The 18,918-nt window shown below is 49.3% G+C and overlaps 1 protein-coding gene across 5 annotated transcripts in view; it reads right to left on the bottom strand.

Moving 5' to 3' along the window:
* LOC125739341 (regulating synaptic membrane exocytosis protein 1-like) overlaps positions 1-18,918 on the bottom strand; it is a 32,146-nt gene that overhangs the window by 10,825 nt on the left and 2,403 nt on the right. For 3 of the 5 annotated variants that reach the window (XM_049009346.1, XM_049009345.1, XM_049009347.1), the window contains 12 exons: positions 14,148-14,352; positions 8,863-9,107; positions 7,293-7,945; positions 5,787-5,827; positions 5,164-5,274; positions 4,737-4,836; positions 3,239-3,362; positions 2,812-2,855; positions 2,512-2,615; positions 2,280-2,410; positions 643-814; positions 229-367 (listed from right to left, as the gene is read on the bottom strand). In XM_049009346.1, coding sequence (XP_048865303.1) covers positions 229-367; positions 643-814; positions 2,280-2,410; positions 2,512-2,615; positions 2,812-2,855; positions 3,239-3,362; positions 4,737-4,836; positions 5,164-5,274; positions 5,787-5,827; positions 7,293-7,945; positions 8,863-9,107; positions 14,148-14,352 — 2,069 coding nt within the window. Of the gene's footprint in view, positions 1-228; positions 368-642; positions 815-2,279; positions 2,411-2,511; positions 2,616-2,811; positions 2,856-3,238; positions 3,363-4,736; positions 4,837-5,163; positions 5,275-5,786; positions 5,828-7,292; positions 7,946-8,862; positions 9,108-14,147; positions 14,353-16,099; positions 16,197-16,418; positions 16,468-18,918 lie in introns of those variants that run through there. The other 2 variants (XM_049009349.1, XM_049009348.1) reach the window with 2 other exon arrangements.

Here is an 18,918-nt window from a genome sequence, read left to right on the forward strand (position 1 = left end):
ACACAGGGGGCACCACCAGAGATTTTGGGACCCTAAGCTCCTCAACCCAGACCAAATCAATTTTAGATTTTGTAGTGTCCCTTTCACGCGGTACCCTTCAAATGGATCATCTGGGGTTGAGAACATCCATCCATCAGGGCAACACTGGTGCCCAGCAAACATATCCAAATGTCATCTGCCAGAATGGCATCCTGGTTATACCTCTATGTCAGAGGAACTTGTACGCACCCCACAGCTTCCCATCAGAACCATTCCCACGGTGGTACTTGTGCGGCAGGGGCGTCGGCACCGATGAGGCGGCACGGGCCTGCAACTGGTACCAGTGCGGCTTGTCGTCCAACAGCGCCGTCTCCAGCTCGATCAGGACCTACCGAGCCAGCCAACAGGCAGGGCATGTTCACGCACGTCACCAACATGGACCAGATACTGGTATAAACGACACCATTACTGCGGTAAAGGGTCCCATCTGTTTTCCATCAGTCCGAAACAGAATAACACGGTAATAAATATTATAATTAAGGATCAAATCTCATAAACATATGGGTCTCATTTATTCATGGTGGGTTTTGGATCGCTTTTTTCGCTTGGAAGTGGGCGAGACCATCTCTGCCAGCGAGGCCTGCCTCGTCCAGGAAGTCCCACCTCCCCCAGGAAATGACTCTCCTCCTCCCGAGCGTGCGGCTGGTCCCACATGCTCAGCTCCAGCACACGCTCCTGGAGATCCCTCCGCTGGACCTGGCCGTACAGGAAGGTTTGGTTCCACCTGGGGGCCAAAGACTTCCTCACCGTCTTGCTCCTGCGTTTGCTCTTGTCACTGGAAAGGTGTAACTCTGCATTAGACAAACCTTGTCATATGTTGAAACTACACAATTGTGCAAGTTAATTGAAACAGGTTGTCATGTCTATATGCAGTCAGACTGACCACAGTTAAAACAGACACCATAGTCACTTGAATTTATACTTATCGCCTTGGGTCCAGGTTTAGGATCTGGTGGACTGATAAAAATTGTATGGAAATAACCCAGGATGGGGCCCAATCCATCACAGGGCACACAAACCATTCATGCCTATGGGGAATTTGGCAACTCTAGTTAACCTGGAGGAAACCCTGTGACAACACGAGGGGACACCTAAACCCCTGAGCATTCACCTGAAACATACATGGATGGCTGAAGTACAATTATACCTCCCAGCTCTAACCCCACCCGAGCAGGCCTGCCAGTCAGTGGGCACAGTGTCTCCTCTGTCCATCCAACCAGCTCTAACCCCACCCGAGCAGGCCTGCCAGTCAGTGGGCACAGTGTCTCCTCTGTCCATCCACTCAGCTCTAACCCCACCTGAGCAGGCCTGCCAGTCAGTGGGCACAGTGTCTCCTCTGTCCATCCACCCAGCTCTAACCCCACCTGAGCAGGCCTGCCAGTCAGTGGGCACAGTGTCTCCTCTGTCCATCCAACCAGCTCTAACCCCACCCGAGCAGGCCTGCCAGTCAGTGGGCACAGTGTCTCTGTCCATCCACCCAGCTCTAACCCCACCCGAGCAGGCCTGCCAGTCAGTAGGCACAATGTCTCCTCTGTCCATCCACCCAGCGCTAACCCCACCTGAGCAGGCCTGCCAGTCAGTGGGCACAGTGTCTCCTCTGTCCATCCACCCAGCTCTAACCCCACCTGAGCAGGCCTGCCAGTCAGTGGGCACAGTGCCTCCTCTGTCCATCCACTCAGCGCTAACCCCACCCGAGCAGGCCTGCCAGTCAGTGGGCACAGTGTCTCCTCTGTCCATCCACCCAGCTCTAACCCCACCTGAGCAGGCCTGCCAGTCAGTGGGCACAGTGCCTCCTCTGTCCATCCACTCAGCGCCCTCTCTGCTCTGTTGGCTATGCAAACCAGCAGGTCCCAGGCCCAGTGTCACCAACTGGCTGGCATGAAATTTTCAATTCGAGACAAGTCCGCATGCTAATTTACATGTATGCAACAGTTTTATTAACTTGTAAATAGTCTGTAGGGTTTAGTTTTATAATGGTATAACAGATTTACCGTAAGATTTCTTGCCTGAGCGTGAGAGTCTGAAAGCGTGAGTGTCACACTAAAGGCATGAGTGAGCAACCCAGCAGGCCACTACATGCATGCCTGCGTAACCACTTGTTTCAATAATTTGCACACACGTGTATAATTGCCCAAAAACAGACCCAGTATTCTACACTAGGCATAGCAGGACACATGGTCTCCTAATAATCGCAATAAATAAGGAAGAGTCTGAAAATGGAAATCGTGCTAGAAGCGTACCTCCTGTCAGGGAGAAAATACATTTTGACATATGGATTCCGGGGTCGACCGTCAGGGCGAGCAGGGAGCTCAGTGGCCTGTAGCACGTTGACAATCAGCTGATGGCCCACGTTGTCATACCACAGCTTCACCTGTACGGAACAGGCTTTCAGTGAGGGAACACTGAACCAACAAGAGATCATGTGACATTAACCAGTGAGCGTCACATGACATTGGGTCAAAGGTCACTCACAGACAGCTGTCCTGGGAGCAGCTGGGGCTTATCTCCAACGCTGCTGGGGGACCTGGGGGGCGGAGATGGGGGCTCCATTTTCGGGAAATCATATGTGCCTGATCCTGTGTAGAAGGGGCTGCTTTAGCCAATGGGCTAATATTAGCCAAAGTGCTAACATGCTACAGAATGGCTTATTACACAAGGTTAAAATCTCCAAGTTCGAGGTGTTTCTTCCTATAACTGTGCTCTGTGTTAAAAAGGTCTGTCACTAATTTAGACTTGCATCTTAACACCCCAGCATTGAGTATAGACACTTACTGGGTTCTACTGGAGGGGACATCCCTTGAATTCTTGGTACATCTCTATGACAAAACACACATTTAATTATAACGCATAGATATTGACCATAATCATTCAGGATGGTACAGGCATGCCTTTCTTACGTGCACAAACACATTCACAAAAAACCCACATCTTTTATGAAGGGAAATTTGTTTTCTGTGGGAATCAACCAAACCTTTGTCAAAACTCACAGGAAGCATTGGGATCAAGGACAGGAGAAGGCGGAGGTGTCTATATGCTTCTAATTTACTTACTGATATGTTTTATACAGCCTTCGCCGGGGAGATATTTCGGAAAGAAATTGATTAACACATTATTCCTCATCCGTCACATAAACAGAGATGAAAACTACAAACCTGTTTGTGTTCGCTTGTACCTGAAACATACCGCACTTCAGAATTACCTGACAGGCCTTGAGACGACTATTTCGACCTGAGGGTCCATTATGGATTCCAGGATGATGTTGTAGACCTCCTTCTTCGTGGCTCCTACCAACGACTTCCCATTCCACTGCAGCACCTTGTCGCCTGGAATAAGGAGCAGCTGGTGATGGAGGGTACAAGTGACTGGACCAGTCAGCAAAACCACCAGATGCTGGTAGACACCCACGGTTTATTCCCCGGTCAATCCTGTCATCCCCTCCTCCATATACAATGAGAACATGCTAAGCTGTGGTTTACCATCCTACGGGGGAGGAGACCTGTCATAAAAACACATGTTGATGTCTTGAAATGCCACACTTTTTCTAATCCTAACCCTAGCCTCAGTTTGCTAACCCTAACCCTAATTTGGGGCCTTAGGGTAATACTACGGGCTGTTGAGAAGTAGTACATATACTACTAAAGCATAATGAATTGTGGATTCCTGTCCTATGGGGGTGCAGACCTGCCATAAAAACACATGTTGATGCCTCAAAATGCCATGCTTTTTCTAACCCTAAGCCTAGCCTCAATTTGCTAACCCTAACCTTAGGGAAATACTACAGGTTGTTGGGAAGTAGGAAATGTAAATCTCTACTTGTCCTCCACCCTCCCAACTTTATCATCTCTAGTCCCTTATATACTCTCACCACCTCTATTAAAAGTTCAACTTTGTGTGACTTGTCACAATATAATCAGGTTCACCAGATCTGTGTCTGAGGCTGCATTTCTCTTTGCTACCACTATGTGGTGCTGCTTCAATTTTAATGCGATTTGCCTCAAAATTCAAGCAGTTCCAAATCTTCGCCCCTACAATGTGTCTGAGAAGTTCGAAAAAGATCAGTCAGATACTCAATTCAATAAATGTCTGCGGTGGTGGACTGGGCTGAAACCCACCCTGGGAACACAAAGCTTCAAAACAATGGGAACTCTCTTTGTACTCATGACATTCTTAAATGATATAGCTGTACAAATAAAAAAAAAATAAAAAACACTGTTGTGATTATATGCTTCTTTGGAAAAATCCTGCTATGGTATCAATCTTATCCATCATATTCCCCACACCTTGTACCCTAGGTTGCCCCGGATAGGCTGCAGCACCTGCCAATCAAGCACTTGACAAGTGATGGGAAGGAAGAATGGTATCAGGGGCGGGCTTACAGAGCTTAAGTCCAGAATTATTTTGCTAAAGCCCTAGTTCTATTCTTACAACTGTTTTTGCAGTTTGTAGGCGGACCTGCAGATGTCCTCTGACCCCAGAACTTCCCCTGCTGGGAAGCTAGATGAATGGACATCTGTTATATATATATAGATAATAATTATACTGTTTCATCAAACCAAACAACGTTAGGAGTCATGCTGCCTTAGAACCATGCTGTCTCCTGAAGCACAGAGGATTGAGTCTATTTACTGCCAGCATCAGCGTTTGGTGACAGATGTATATCGCCATGGTTACGGCAGCACCCCCCCCCAGGACCTGACCTGCTCGCAGATGGCCCACCAGGTCAGCGAGGCTTCCCTTCTTCACCTTGGTGATGAAGGCTCCCAGTTCTCCCGCCTCTGTGACCTTCCCTCCGACGACCTGCGTGAACGTCAGGAGTGGAGATCTCGGCAGGTGTACACAGCTACAGGGCTACAGGAACACTAGTTCCAGCTGAAAGCTGATTGGTCCACAGAATGCCCCCTCCCCATCACTCATCGATTCAAAACATATTATTGGCTAATTGAAGTTGGCCCATCTTATGCTCCCCACCTTAAGTCCTTGAATTACCCCTGCCTCAAAAGCAAGACACCCCAGGTCCGACTCCCCAAAGTCAATGACCTCCACCAATGATGTCACTCACCTAGTGGTGATGTCAGCCTCAGTCAGTGCCATCATTCACTTCTCCTTCCCTATTCACACCCTCACCTTGAGGCCCAGTTGTCCTCCTGCCCCCGCCGACAGAGCTGTCCCACGGCTCAGAGCGATCCGTCCGATTAAACGATCGCCTTCTTTGGACGGCTGCCATGTTGTGGGATGCTGCAGGAGACAGGCGTGTAATCCCACAGCAGAGAAACCATCTCTGTGCCCTTAATGGCCGCCTGATCCTCATACACACAAACACGACACACACACACATAGGTACAAAAGTAACGACACTCCAAGCACTGAGCACAGCTGAGCCATGACAGCTCTGCACACGTCAATGAGCAGTGAGTGAAGGACAAGTTCAGCCAATGAGCAGTGAGTGAAGGACAAGTTCAGCCAATGAGCAGTGAGTGAAGGACAAGTTCAGCCAATCAGCAGTGAGTGAAAGATAAGTCCATCTTAAAACTTGAAAAAGTTACAGTTCTAGTAACAACTAGTATAAAACATTAAGATTCTAGTATAGGTACATAGGTATTCTTTAGTTTTCACATATGCCATCTTAGTTTTCGATAAGACACACAAACAGAAATACTCTGCCAGCCACAGGATTTGACCCCACAACCTTCCGATGAAAGGAAGAGACCTAACCCTTACTGCCACACACCAGCCCTTTCTCCACATACCTGCCACGGTGCTGTGTCCTGGTGACAGCTCTTCCAAGCTCCTTGGGGAGAGACAGAGGATGAGGAACAGGACTGGAACCATCATAACAGAAGTGTGCGACTCGCACACAGACAGAGGAAGGCTGTCATTTCGTATCTCGTATCAAACTGTTCAGCGTTGAGACCATGCACATTCAGTGCGACCATATTTACTGTCAGCATTCCTAAGGACATTTGAAACATTCATGGGAATTCAGAGAAATAGCCAATCAAATTGTAGAAGAGGTGGGTCCAAGCAAGTGGATGTCTTGATCATGTCTCCTCTAGCTGCCTGGACCCGCCTCCTCTACAGTCTGATTGGTTCTCTGAACCAATTATTTTTCCTTCTTGCTTTCAGAACATTTTTGTGTAACTAAAACTCCCACAAGCATTTTAAACTAATAATATAGGCTTACCGTCCAGCTGTCCAAGCATTCTACCATTATATACAGTATTTTCTCCAGTATTTTGAAATCTTACCAATACAATTTGCTCAGGGAAAAGACAGGGGGGCACAACAACATTCAGCAAGGAACCCCCCCAGTAAATTGCCAAACAAAAATAGCCGCAGTATTCCCAAAACATCATGTCATACCATAGTCCTGTAATACCGCACTAATATACACTGCAGTACACAAAGGAATGACCTCTTACATGCTGACAGAAAGCCATCACTTCAAATGAGGCTTTACTAGGCCACTACAGAGTGTCAACGCACTCCAAATAAACTCTCACTGGACACAAACGCAAACCCAAAAAGAGAGATAACAGTGAAGTACTTTTTTTGTTTGCTTGTTGCCTCAGGGTCTCCGCAGACCGAGGCACCAGAAATAAATGCTAATTTATCTCAGCACCAGGCAGGGGTGGGAGCTCGTTAATGAACAGATCTGTATCGGGCTCGGAAAATTAGCTCTCATCGCACACAGGTAAGCACTTCAGAGCTGCGGTTCTCAACTGGTTTAACCTAAGGGCCCACCTTTTTCCTCGGCCATTAAGTCATGACTGCTTTAAAATTTCGAACCAAATTTATTTAACAAAAAAAAACAGTGCAGTGATAGCAAACGAAAATATTGCAATTACTGTAGCACAATGCTTTCATGCACTGTTAAAAAGCAAAAGAAAGTCTTAAAATATATTTTTATCCACGCGCTCGGCACCCTAAAGTAATTGGTCCCGCGACCCACCAGTTGAGAAACAGCACTTTAGTGGGTTTAATTATGATTATGACCAGGGTGGCACGGGCAGTGTTGCAGCCTCATATGCATAGGGTTGTGGGTTCCTATCCCACCCTGAACATTTTGTATATGTAGTTCACCCCAAGTTCATATGGAGAGATATTAGTTTGAACTGCCCATAGTGTGATGGACTAACTTCCTGTCCAGAACATCCCCTACTTTCAAGGACTGGTTCAAGGCTTATAATGACCCCCCCACAGGACAAATGGTTGGGGAGAGCTTGTACATTTTGGCTGGACAGCATGGAGCTTACCTCTGTCAGGGATACTGCTCATCGCTGCTTCATCACAGCTGTTATACACCTCTTCCTCTGAGCTGCTGGGAGACATGTGCCTCTTGTTGACTCCACGCTTGACCCTGCAGGGGCGGGGCACGGGCGGGGCCTCCGATTGGTTAAGCCCCGGCGAATCATTGCTCACGTTGGCTGCCCTCCCATGCGGGGCACCATGTGACCTGTGGTCCTGCACCTCTGTGGGCTCCGGGCGACCTTGTTGCCTTCTGCTCCAATCTGGGGGCTCCCTAAGGTGCAGCGATACTGGGTCGACATGGTTCTGTGCTGACACGACTGGGTTGGCCACGGTCCTCTCTCTCTCAGCCCCCCGTCTGCCGTCAGGTGCATCTCCAAGCCGCGCCTCCTTGGCGGGACCCGACTTGTGATTGGTTGCGTGGCAGCGCCTGCGCTCCTGGCGGCCAATGGGGGCTTCCGCTTCCCCTTCCAGCTGGCATGTCTCCAGGTGGGGGCTGCTGCGGTAGCGGGGCTCGAGCTGCACATCCTCCCTGCTGGGTCTCTTCTCCCCGTTGCGGTGGCTGAGATCATGGGAGTGTCCCTTCTGCAGCTGTTTCCTTGGCCGATCGCTGGGAAGTCTGGGCTTCTCGCTCTGCTCTGGGGGCGACTCCGCCAATCTCCTAGGGGATGGGGGCCAAGTTACAGAGTGTTAACCTCTGCCAGGACCCACCCAATCCTTTTTGGGGGCCTAAGCAAAATGCGACTAAACGAGTTCTCATTTCTCATCTTCCTTCCCATTCAGACAAGCTGGTCAAATTGGGGCCCCCTGGTGGCAGCCGGGTTCTAAGCAGCCGTTAAATTCGCTTGCGTCTTGGGCCGGCCCCAACCACCGCTCATGGGAAGGATTACAAATGAGCGCCTCGTCAAAAAACATCATTAGCAACCGACTGCCAAATTATCCAGATACCAGCTACCGTAAGAAAGTATCTCGATAATCCGTCATCCTATGAGAGAGACTGGCAGATTAACGAGGAAGCAGCCCACAGGACCACATCATGGGACGTCGGCTCATTAACGAGATACCACTTTAACGTGGGAATGGCCTTTAAGCGACCAGCTTGTGAAAGAATTACACCAAGCTATTTTTTAACAGGCAGGCCATACTCACTTTGTATTGGTAAACTCAAAATCATTTTAAATGCTATATGAACATAAAATATAAAAAACAGACCAAAGAGGACCTGTCCATTTACACCCGGATTAGGCATGTGACCTGCCTTCCTATTCAGACCAGCTACAACATTTAAAAGGGGATCAGATAAATTGCGATTAAAAATCATATTACAAAATGCAATCTCAGCAAGAGAGAATTTTCATTTTGGGTTTAAAATGGAGAGAAAGGCATTTGGGTTTATTCTCACAGATTTATACCATTGTTAGGCTGGCACAATCCCTTTCAGAAAGAGCATTACAATCAGCGGAATAATTGATTACACTATGCAACTGGCTGGAGTCAGTGTGAGTCAATGTGAGTCATAACGAGTCAGTCTAAATCAACAAGCAGGCCACCTGCCGTGGTGGGGAGCAGCTGACGCACCTTCCCCGTGGGGGCTCGCTCCGGGAACGACAGCCTGGGGGGTCCATTCGAGTGGGGTCAGGTCCGGCGTCGATTTCCGTCATACGGTTCCGTGGACTCTGGAGCACCTGCTTGTCACTGCACATGACCAGGTCACTTTCGGCCACGTCCACTGAGGAGGGATCGGGACCCTGCCCTGGTGGCCATCGACCCGATCCAGCGAGAATCTCCGGTTGCTTGCGGCACAGGTTGCATACCCAGATCACCTGGGGGGGGGGGGGGGGGGGGGTGACAGAAAGGAGGGGAAGGAGGAGAAAGACCAGCAGAGGTGCTACCCCTGAGATAGGGTCCTGCTACATTGCACCAGTGAAGATCCCTTTCCGAGCTTCAAGTTTAATTGACATACCCCTCTGGAAAAAATTAAGAGACCACAGCAAAATTTTCAGTTTCACTGATTTCTCAGTTTATGAGAAAGCACCTGCGGAAAATACACATTTGTTTGCAAACTCCAGCTTGGCTCTTCCCTGCTTCTTATTGACAAAGGGCTTCTTCCTTACTTTATGGGTCTTCAGTCCTGCTTCTAGGACGACTGAACTGTCCTAGCAGTGCACTTCATACCACCAAATGTTTCCCGCTTGTCATGGATCCGGGCAGGTCTTGAGCAGAAGCGAGGCATGGTGCAGGCAAAAAAGGTGGACAATCCACTTGCGGCTCACGGTACAAAAATGGGGGTTTGCTGAATGAACTAAAAAAAAAACAAGAACCCACTAATAAAACAGAAAGACCAAGCGGGGTCAAAAGTAAATGGGAGAAACAAAGACTAATCAACAAGGAACAGGTAAGCAGGCAGGTAACAAAGAAAAACAGAATAAGATATAAAACAAACATCAATAATTCCAAGAAGAAAAGAACAGGATCAGGAACTTAAATACAAAACTAAACTGGGTAACGACACAACAGGAGTGAGAAACAATTAACCAATCCGGACGGGAGCAGGACAATGAGCAGGTAAACGCAGAAGGGCAGGTACAAAGACAGGCGACAGCTGAAACTAATAATTAAACTCAGGGAACTCAAACTAACAAAGGAACTAAGAAACGAAATCTACACTAGGGGAACAACAAGGTGAGCTATGCGGTCTGCAGGGAGTGGGGAAAAACACAAAGACTGACAACACAAGGAACGTCTGCTGGCCAAACGGGGATGGAACACGGGGACAACAGGGGCTGACCCTGACACCGTTCTTTTTAAAGGTCACTTGAGGTCATCCTTTGATTTATGAGGCACTGCTGGATAAGTTAACGATCATCTCTGGCATTAGAAAGTTGCCTCTGCCTTTTACCTTGGCTGGCTTTTACATCGTCAGTGTCTCCTGATTCACATTGTTGTTGTTCATTGTCCTAGAAACTTTGAGCCTGGAAGCAGCCTGCCTCCCAGTGTAGCCTCCTGTCAGCAGAACCAGGATTAGACTGGGATTTAAATGCTGATTTAAAAAAAGAGTGGTCTCTTAATTTTTTTCCAGAGCTGCATTTGTGAACATCCTGAAGCTGCACTTGCAGCGGAAGGGGGAGCTGCATGAGGATACCGCAGGACAAGACCAGTGATTTGCATAGAATCAGGCAGGTGCTCAAACGAAGGGGTTCAACCTGAACATTTTATTGGTGGGAAAAGTGGTTCCCCTTGGTAAATTTCCCTGATCGTGTTGGGGGGTTCCTCTCAATAAGTTTTGCATTGATCGTCGGTTATTGATAAGAGGCATCTAGAACAGCGTGTCCCAACCCAGTCCTCGGGCACCACAGACGGTCCATGTTTTTGCTCCCTTCGAACTCCCTGCCACAGTCCACATTTTTGCAAAAAAAAATTGAGAAAAAAAATGGTGACTTTACCCCAAGGACCGGATTGGGAAACACTGGTCTAGAACATCAAAAGGCACTTTCAACTTTCACTTTCACTTTCAACCCCTATCCATGTGCCTGGACAAGACAGCAGTGCAAGAAGAGATGAGACAGTGCAATATGAGCAGTGACAATGCACAAAATGGGTGGTGCGACAGGAAAGGATGTGCAATATGAGCAGTGACGATGCACAAGATGGGTGGTGCGACAGGAAAGGATGTGCAATATGAGCAGTGACGATGCACAAGATGGGTGGTGCGACAGGAAAGGATGTGCAATATGAGCAGTGACGATGCACAAGATGGGTGGTGCGACAGGAAAGGATGTGCAATATGAGCAGTGACGATGCACAAGATGGGTGGTGCGACAGGAAAGGATGTGCAATATGAGCAGTGACGATGCACAAGATGGGTGGTGCGACAGGAAAGGATGTGCAATATGAGCAGTGACGATGCACAAGATGGGTGGTGCGACAGGAAAGGATGTGCAATATGAGCAGTGACGATGCACAAGATGGGTGGTGCGACAGGAAAGGATGTGCAATATGAGCAGTGACGATGCACAAGATGGGTGGTGCGACAGGAAAGGATGTGCAATATGAGCAGTGACGATGCACAAGATGGGTGGTGCGACAGGAAAGGATGTGCAAATAGCCACAGCAGTGTACAGCACTAATGAAGTGCAGAATCATGGGAAATATCAACAAAGGTCTTCAATACAGTGTGCAACAACTAGGTTAGTAGGAGACTGGGAAGAGGACAAGGCCACAGGACTGTTAGTCAAGTGTGGACATCACTCAAGTAGATATAGCCAGGACTATAGACAGCAATGGTGTTAGACAGGTGGAGGCAAGACCCAAGCAGTCACGCTCAGGGATGTGTGGGGGCACACAGACACTGGCTAATGATGAGGTTGGCTCCTCTGTATGAGCCAAGGCCCCTCTTATTCCCCGCCCCTCCCCCGTTGTAAAAAAAATCCTAGAATCGCTCCTGTTATTAGGGTGAAACAGATGTGTAATACAAGGCCCAACCTTACAAATGCAGAACATTCTGCCATCTGAATGATTATTTGTCTATGATTCTTATTCACGGTCCTTTCTAAGAGATCAGTGCCGGGTGATGAGCCGGTAAACGAGTTGCCTGACCTGCTCTCCATGTCCTCCTCTTCGTGTGCAACATGTGACAAATCAAGCCACCAATTCCGTTTGAAAAACCCCAAACTAGCTGTCACAGTTTCACAGTGACACGCAGCCTACAGCTAACGCAGAAGAGACACCAGAATCCTACAGAACGCAAATGTGCCAAACTCAACAGGGTACAGGATATAGACACGGAGTTCGCAGTCGCGTAAAGTCTCATATTTGGTCATTCTTCTGATCACTGTCTCTCAGTGTGTGTGTGTGTGTGTGTGTGTGTGTGTGTGTGTGTGTGTTTTTCTTGCAAAGCCTGCTCAGGTACGAGATGCAGCACCTAAAACGAGCAAGCAGCATTTATAGTAGTCGGAATGGGGTCAGCGTTTCCACAAAGCAGATCGCGTTTCCATCATCGGTCCTGTCTTTTCCCGCTAGCCTCGTCCCAGACAGTCTCACCTGCCACACATGACTAATTAGAGGAGGGCAAAGAAAAAAACATGGATTTAACTCCGGAGGAGGATCCACGACTGACTGGCGATCATGACATCACCCCACAGGAAACAGTTACATACTTACAGATCTCCGTCCCTGTGGAGGTGAAGGTTCCACAGGTGCTCCTGGCCCTACCTGGGCTTATCACTCACCATTCATTGGTTAGCTGGACGGGATGGGCGCTCTTTAGAAACAGCGCAAAAGGAGAACGAGGGAGAAGGGGCACCGAATGGTTCTCGGTGAGCGAAACCATCCACAGCTCTAGCAGCCGAATGGAACAAGGGCGGGGGCAAACAAAATAAACAGTCCCTCTGATTGGATGATGCCTGGCATAAATCCAAACTAATCTGAAGTAAATCAGATGCACTATCCACAGCTGTTAGGCACCCCAGTAAATATTCCCAGGAAGGATTATGCCGGCTAAATCCCAGCTGGTTCCTGGGATGCCCCATGGCATCCATCTCCCCATCGAACGGGGCACCAGTGTGGTGCTGGCTGTCACAGCTGCATAACCAAACGCTAAATTCACACCGTACACAGCCTGCACAAGAAAGAACCCTAATATTAAGTAATTAAAGGTAGGCAGGCTTTGCTCAGAATAAAACTCTTTTTAAATTACAGTTGATTTTCAGTGTCGCGGAGTAGATCAAACAGGCCTTAGTGCGATGACCTTATAACACACCCCCAGAGAATAGACGACTCTTGGATGTTTGGTACAGTCCAGCAAGGGAAAGATAATCCGAAGATAATCTTGTTCCAGAATCGCTTGCATCTGAATAAAAGCCTCGTCACACTAATTTCTGCAGGCATTGCCAAAATGATGTCACCAAGGGAAAACTCTTGTGGCTTTAAGACATAACCACCTGATACAAAAGGAAGGGAGGGATGATGAATTATGGGGTCTCCACCTGGCTAACCAGTCTGCATTTCTCATGAACACCCCCCATATATTGTGGCGATAATAAATAATGCTTCATTCTGATTGGTTATTTGACATCTCTGTCTTGTAGGTGAAGTTTCTATATTGCATGGAACACATCGAGGGTGCAAGGTTGTAGTGTAGAGCGCCGCCCCAGTGGAGGATTGTATAAATGGTCGCACTTAGCCCTGCTGCCCTTTCTATGAGAGTCTTCAATCAAACCATCTGTCTATCCTACGATAACTGGAGTCTGCAATACCGGGGTACAGGTCTCTGGCTGTCAGATGAAACCCATGACTGATTATATTTTCGATCCTTTTGCGATATTCAAGATGAACAGAATGAACACTAGAGGGTGCCAAAGCCCTAACCAATGTGAGGCGGGGCTTTTTGGGAGTATTCCCAGTAGTGCAGGAGGCGGAGGGGTGGAGGAACCCCCAGGCACATTAAAGCAGGTGGTCCACTGTGCTCCCCCCACCCCACCCCCTGGGCTGGCAAATTTTTACCAAGTGCTTTTGATAACACTATCCCACAAATTTCACAAATATTTGACCCTTCCACTACTCCTGAGTATCCATGCATGAGGTGTTGTGTTGCCCCATCTGACAGAAGTAGTCAGTTAAACCAGTGTTTCTCAAGCCGGTCCTCGAGGACCCCCAGACGGTCCGCCTTGTCGCTCCCTCCCAGCTCCCTGCCAGACAGTCCACATTTTTGCAAAAGCATGGACTGTCCCCATGGACTGGTTGGAGAAACACTGATTGAAACAAGCAGATGACGGAAGACCAAGATGAGATCGAGAAAACTGCAAGACGGGGATACAGAGAGGCTGATGAACAGGGGTCCGGTAGGGGGGGGCGGGGGGGCTCACATTGTCGGGACACAGGGAGACTCTGCCCCCACAACGCGCGCAGAACCTCGTCCGGCAGTAGGAGCAGCTGTGTCCGCAACCCTCGGCAAACTTAGTCTTGCAGCAGATGGAGCAGGTGGGGGCTTGATGCTCCCCCCGCTGCTCCACGCCGTCCCCCATGTGCTCCGGCGGTTCCTCGGAGCTGTTGACCGGCCGCTGCGGCTGCCTGCAGCAAAGGAGGAGAGCAAAGGGGTTACACATTGTGCCCTAGGCTATAGCATGTGTCTGCTGCATGCTACATGCTAACTAAGCTGCGTGTCTTACTGGAAATACTATGCACAGCTACAATATTAATACAGTACTGGGAAAAAGTCTTAGGCAGTCAAAGTAAATGTTTAAAGCTATTTATCTAGGTAGTAAGTGTTTATTTGTTCGTTAACAGTAACACAAAAGAAATGTCTTTTTTCTCCACAAAGTTGCTGATGCCTTGTTGAGTGGCTAGATGGCCGCTGCCTCAGATCCCAAACCTCTCCTCAGGGGCACCTCAACCGTTCCATGTATTTGTTAAATTTCATCACCAGCTCAGTTAATGCATTGATTAATACGTTTTGTCAAACATAATATCAAATCCATCCATCCATCCATCCATCCATTTTCCAAACTGCTTATCCTACTGGGTCGCGGTGGGTCCGGAGCCTATCCCGGAAGCAATGGGCACGAGGCAGGGAACAACCAAGGGTTTGGGGGGTCAGCCCATCGCAGGGCACACTCACACACCATTCACTCACACATGCACACCTACGGGCAATTTAGCAACTCCAATTAGCCTCAGCATGTTTTTGGACTGTGGGGGGAAACCGGAGTACCCGGAGGAAACCCCACGACGACATGGGGAGAACATGCAAACTCCATATCAAATCCATTTAAGCATATTTTTCTTTGGCTGCTTAAGAACGTTTGCACAGTGCTGACCTGTCTGTCTGCATATGTTACACACTATCTGAATATGCATCTGGGTTGCGCGTATATTACGCTGCATTGTGTCTACAGTTTTTTAGCTGCGCCTGCTCATTAGCACTAACAGCCTGCCCCTCTAATCATGTGACTACAGCTGAAATACATACAGCACAGAGTCCGGATCAAGAGATTCTCCTCCTTTGTGTCTGAGCTTTAGAACGGCCTAGATGCGTAAGCTAAGTGCTTCTGAACGTGGTGTGATCGTCGGCGCCAGACGTGGTGGGTCCAGCAGCTCGGAAACAGTCATCATCCTGGGATTTTCACGCCCCACGGTGTCGAGAGTTTCCAGAAAAATCGTGTGATGAGCAAAAAAAAAAAAAAAAAAAAACTCCCAGTCACTGGGACTTCTGAGGCTGAAAACGCCTCGTTAAATTCAGAGGTCGGAGGCGAATGGTCTGGACGCCTTAAACTCCATTGCCTTTGTGTTAACTTACACACTAAATATCACATATCCTTCTGAGATCCAGAAATTCTTTTTTTGGCCTCTGCATTGGCCTCATTGTTTTTTCTTATATCTCTCACACTACACATGCCACTCTTAGAAGTCCTGTTGTTACTTAAAGAGGACAGTTAGAGCTTTAAGATGACAACACATGTGTGGGAGTGTGTTTTCTGCCACCCCAACACTTCATTTATGCAAAAAAGAAATTCAGTTAAACTTTTTTTTTCCCAGTTTCTCAGAAGGATAATGGTAGCTTGGTACAGGTTGCATGTGCCGTGTTTATTAAGGTGTGATGCACTGCGACCCTCCGATCGGTCATATACACAGAAACACGATCTGAGTTTCCTGGCAGCACTTCCTGTAACCCGTCCACCCGCATCCTAATCCTAACGCTTGCCTCCCCGGCGACTCGCGGCTCACTGAGAAAAGGGGCACAATTAGCGGCTCGCAGCTCGACGATGCCTTTGATGCCGCCAGGCTCATGCCTCGGGCACCGCGCTCCGGCGTCACCTACCTGACACCTAGCAGATGGACCGACGGGACACCTGGCGCGAGCGGGAGGCCGGACTGAAGTCACAGGAAGCCACCACTTAAGGTGCCTCTCCTCTTTGTTTTTATATTTTTCCAGGACTTTTGCTAGTAGACACAGGCTCAATTCCCCCCCCCCCCTCAAAAAAAAGAAAAAAAAAACAGACAAGCACACACCCCATGCGAGAATCCCTCACGGTCAATCGGGATGCAGAAGCAGAAGTGAGACCCGGGTTCGAGCCAGAAATCAAAGGCACCCGTCCCTGTGAAGAAGCACCCTCAGCTCCCAGACCTGCGAGTTTCACTTGCCTGATCCGTCCTGGTGTCCTGCTCTCCTCACTCGGCTGCAACGCCACTCTTCCAGTACTGCTCCCAGGCCCCTCCGACAAAAAAACACCCACGTGCGGATGCCCCGCCCCCGTCCACCCACTACGTACCAAATGCTCGCCACGCACTCCGTGTTCGGATCCGCCAGCTGCTTTCCGCCCGCCTCCCGGCTCTGAGTCCTGTTAAATAACTCTAAACGGCCGACCAGACAGCCGACCGTCACCTCCGATGCTCCTCCCTGTCCCCCCCCCCCGTCTCCACCCCCAGCAACCCCACTGTCCGCTTCCCTGGCACCCCACAGGGCACATCGCGGCACAGAGTGAGAGCCCCGCTGTGCTTCCCTGCCTGTGTCACTCCACCCCCACACACTCTGCGCGATGATCAGAATGGCGTCGGCGAGCCACGGGCAAACTCTTCGATATCCGGTCGCCGACGGCGACAGATGCCCTTCGCCCGGCTGGGCACTGCAGTTGCGAGGCCCTGATCTTATTTTTGCTAACCTCATGCCATTTTTGTCTTCGCAGGGGCGCTAATGAAGCTACCTGCCTACCTCAACATGTCCTGCAGGTACAGCTATATTGGCCCAGCATCAACCGTGCAGACACATGTCCCACAGCTAGGGGGCAGTGTGTGTGCATGCATGTCTGTCTGTAGACCGTGGGCTGGGGGGACGCATCTGGCCAATAGCCAGTCTGACAAATCACACCCCCGAGGGCTCGTCATAGCAACTTATCTTTTTTGAGACTTTTCACAAAGAGCTCTACCTTCACTGGCAAGCAAGCTACACTGGGAAAGAATCAGTTCATGACTGGTAACTGGAGTCACTACACAACGATGCTGCCCACTGTTACCAGTGCAGCCAGTTCACATGTTCCAACTCCTGAGATCCCCAGTACAGTATTGCAGTGTGACAATCAGAGCATAAATCCATGCATAAAAACAACCCTCCAGCACCCCCCCACCCCCCCCCCCAGTCACTTAAATATTTATCTATTTACTGTCAATCTCCTCACGCTAATTATTCTCTATATGTTGCTGTAATATTTATTTGTTGACATACATTCAGCCACTAAGTATATACAGTCGAGTCCAGTCCTCTTTATCTTCACTTTCCTGTGTTTTAGCACTTTTTAGAATGACTGTGAATGCCTCCCAGTGTCACCTCCTCTCTGAATGTCACACTGCGCTCCTGGGGGAGTGTTATATGGTGCCACTGTATACCTGTGTATGGATGCAGTGTAAATAAAGCTCTCTTGACTTGACATAAACAGGAAGCTATCCCAGTTCGGTCCGAAATAAATTTCCTGGAACACCTGCTGCACAGCTGTGTGGAGAGCTGGAGCAGCCGGAATTGTCACAGCAGCCTTCCAGGATCGGGAAGAGCATGAGGCGTTAAGGGTTTCGGGGCTGCAGCCCAGAGTGGGTGGAGCTATGGCAGGAGGGGCGGTTGGTTACACTAGGAGTGGGTGGAACCAGCATATTAGGGGAGTAATACCCTGTCGATGCTCTGCATATTCCAGTGCTAATGCTAAAGGCAAAGCAATTAAAGCCCCTTCTGGTCTTTATCCCTCTGTTGGATTAATGTTAGAGACACAGCACTGATGCATTCTGACTGCATGGATAAGGGGGAAGATCACACCCCCTCAGCCCATGGCCACACCTACAGCACATAACCACACCCTTAATTCATGGCCACACCCTCAGCCCATGGCCACACCTACAGCACATGGCCACATCCTTAGTTCATGGCCACACCTACAGCACATGGCCACACCCTTAGTTCATGGCCACACCCTCAGCCCATGGCCACACCTACGGCACATGGCCACACCCTTAGTTCATGGCCACACCCTCAGCCCATAGCCACACCTACAGCACATGGCCACACCCTTAGTTCATGGCCACACCTACAGCACATGGCCACACCCTTAGTTCATGGCCACACCCTCAGCCCATGGCCACACCTACAGCACATGGCCACACCCTTAGTTCATGGCCACACCTACAGCACATGGCCACACCCTTAGTTCATGGCCACACCCTAGGCTCTTAGTCACACCTTCAGCTTATGGCCACACCCTCAACCTATGGCCACACCCGCATCTCATGGCCACACCCTCACCCCTTGGCTACACCCTCACTCCATGGCCACACCCTCAACCTATGGCCACACCCGCATCTCATGGCCACACCCTCACCCCTTGGCTACACCCTCACTCCATGGCCACACCCTCAGCCCGTGGCCTCACCCTCATACTTCCTCTCCGTGCCATAGGTTGGCTCTGGCCACAATCAAATCATACCTCATAGCACCTTTTTTGAGATGAGCAGCCCTGCTGTCTCCTGGTTTTCTCAGTGTCTTGGAGGACACCTTGGCTACACTCCAAAACTGTTTTTGATTGCTCCCTCGATGACATGCTGTCTAAAGTTGAAAGTTCATGAAGATGACAAGGAATGAGTGAGTGAGCGTGGAAGTCA

The sequence above is a fragment of the Brienomyrus brachyistius genome, chromosome 3, assembly GCF_023856365.1.
Source record: "Brienomyrus brachyistius isolate T26 chromosome 3, BBRACH_0.4, whole genome shotgun sequence".
Classification (NCBI taxonomy): domain Eukaryota; kingdom Metazoa; phylum Chordata; class Actinopteri; order Osteoglossiformes; family Mormyridae; genus Brienomyrus; species Brienomyrus brachyistius.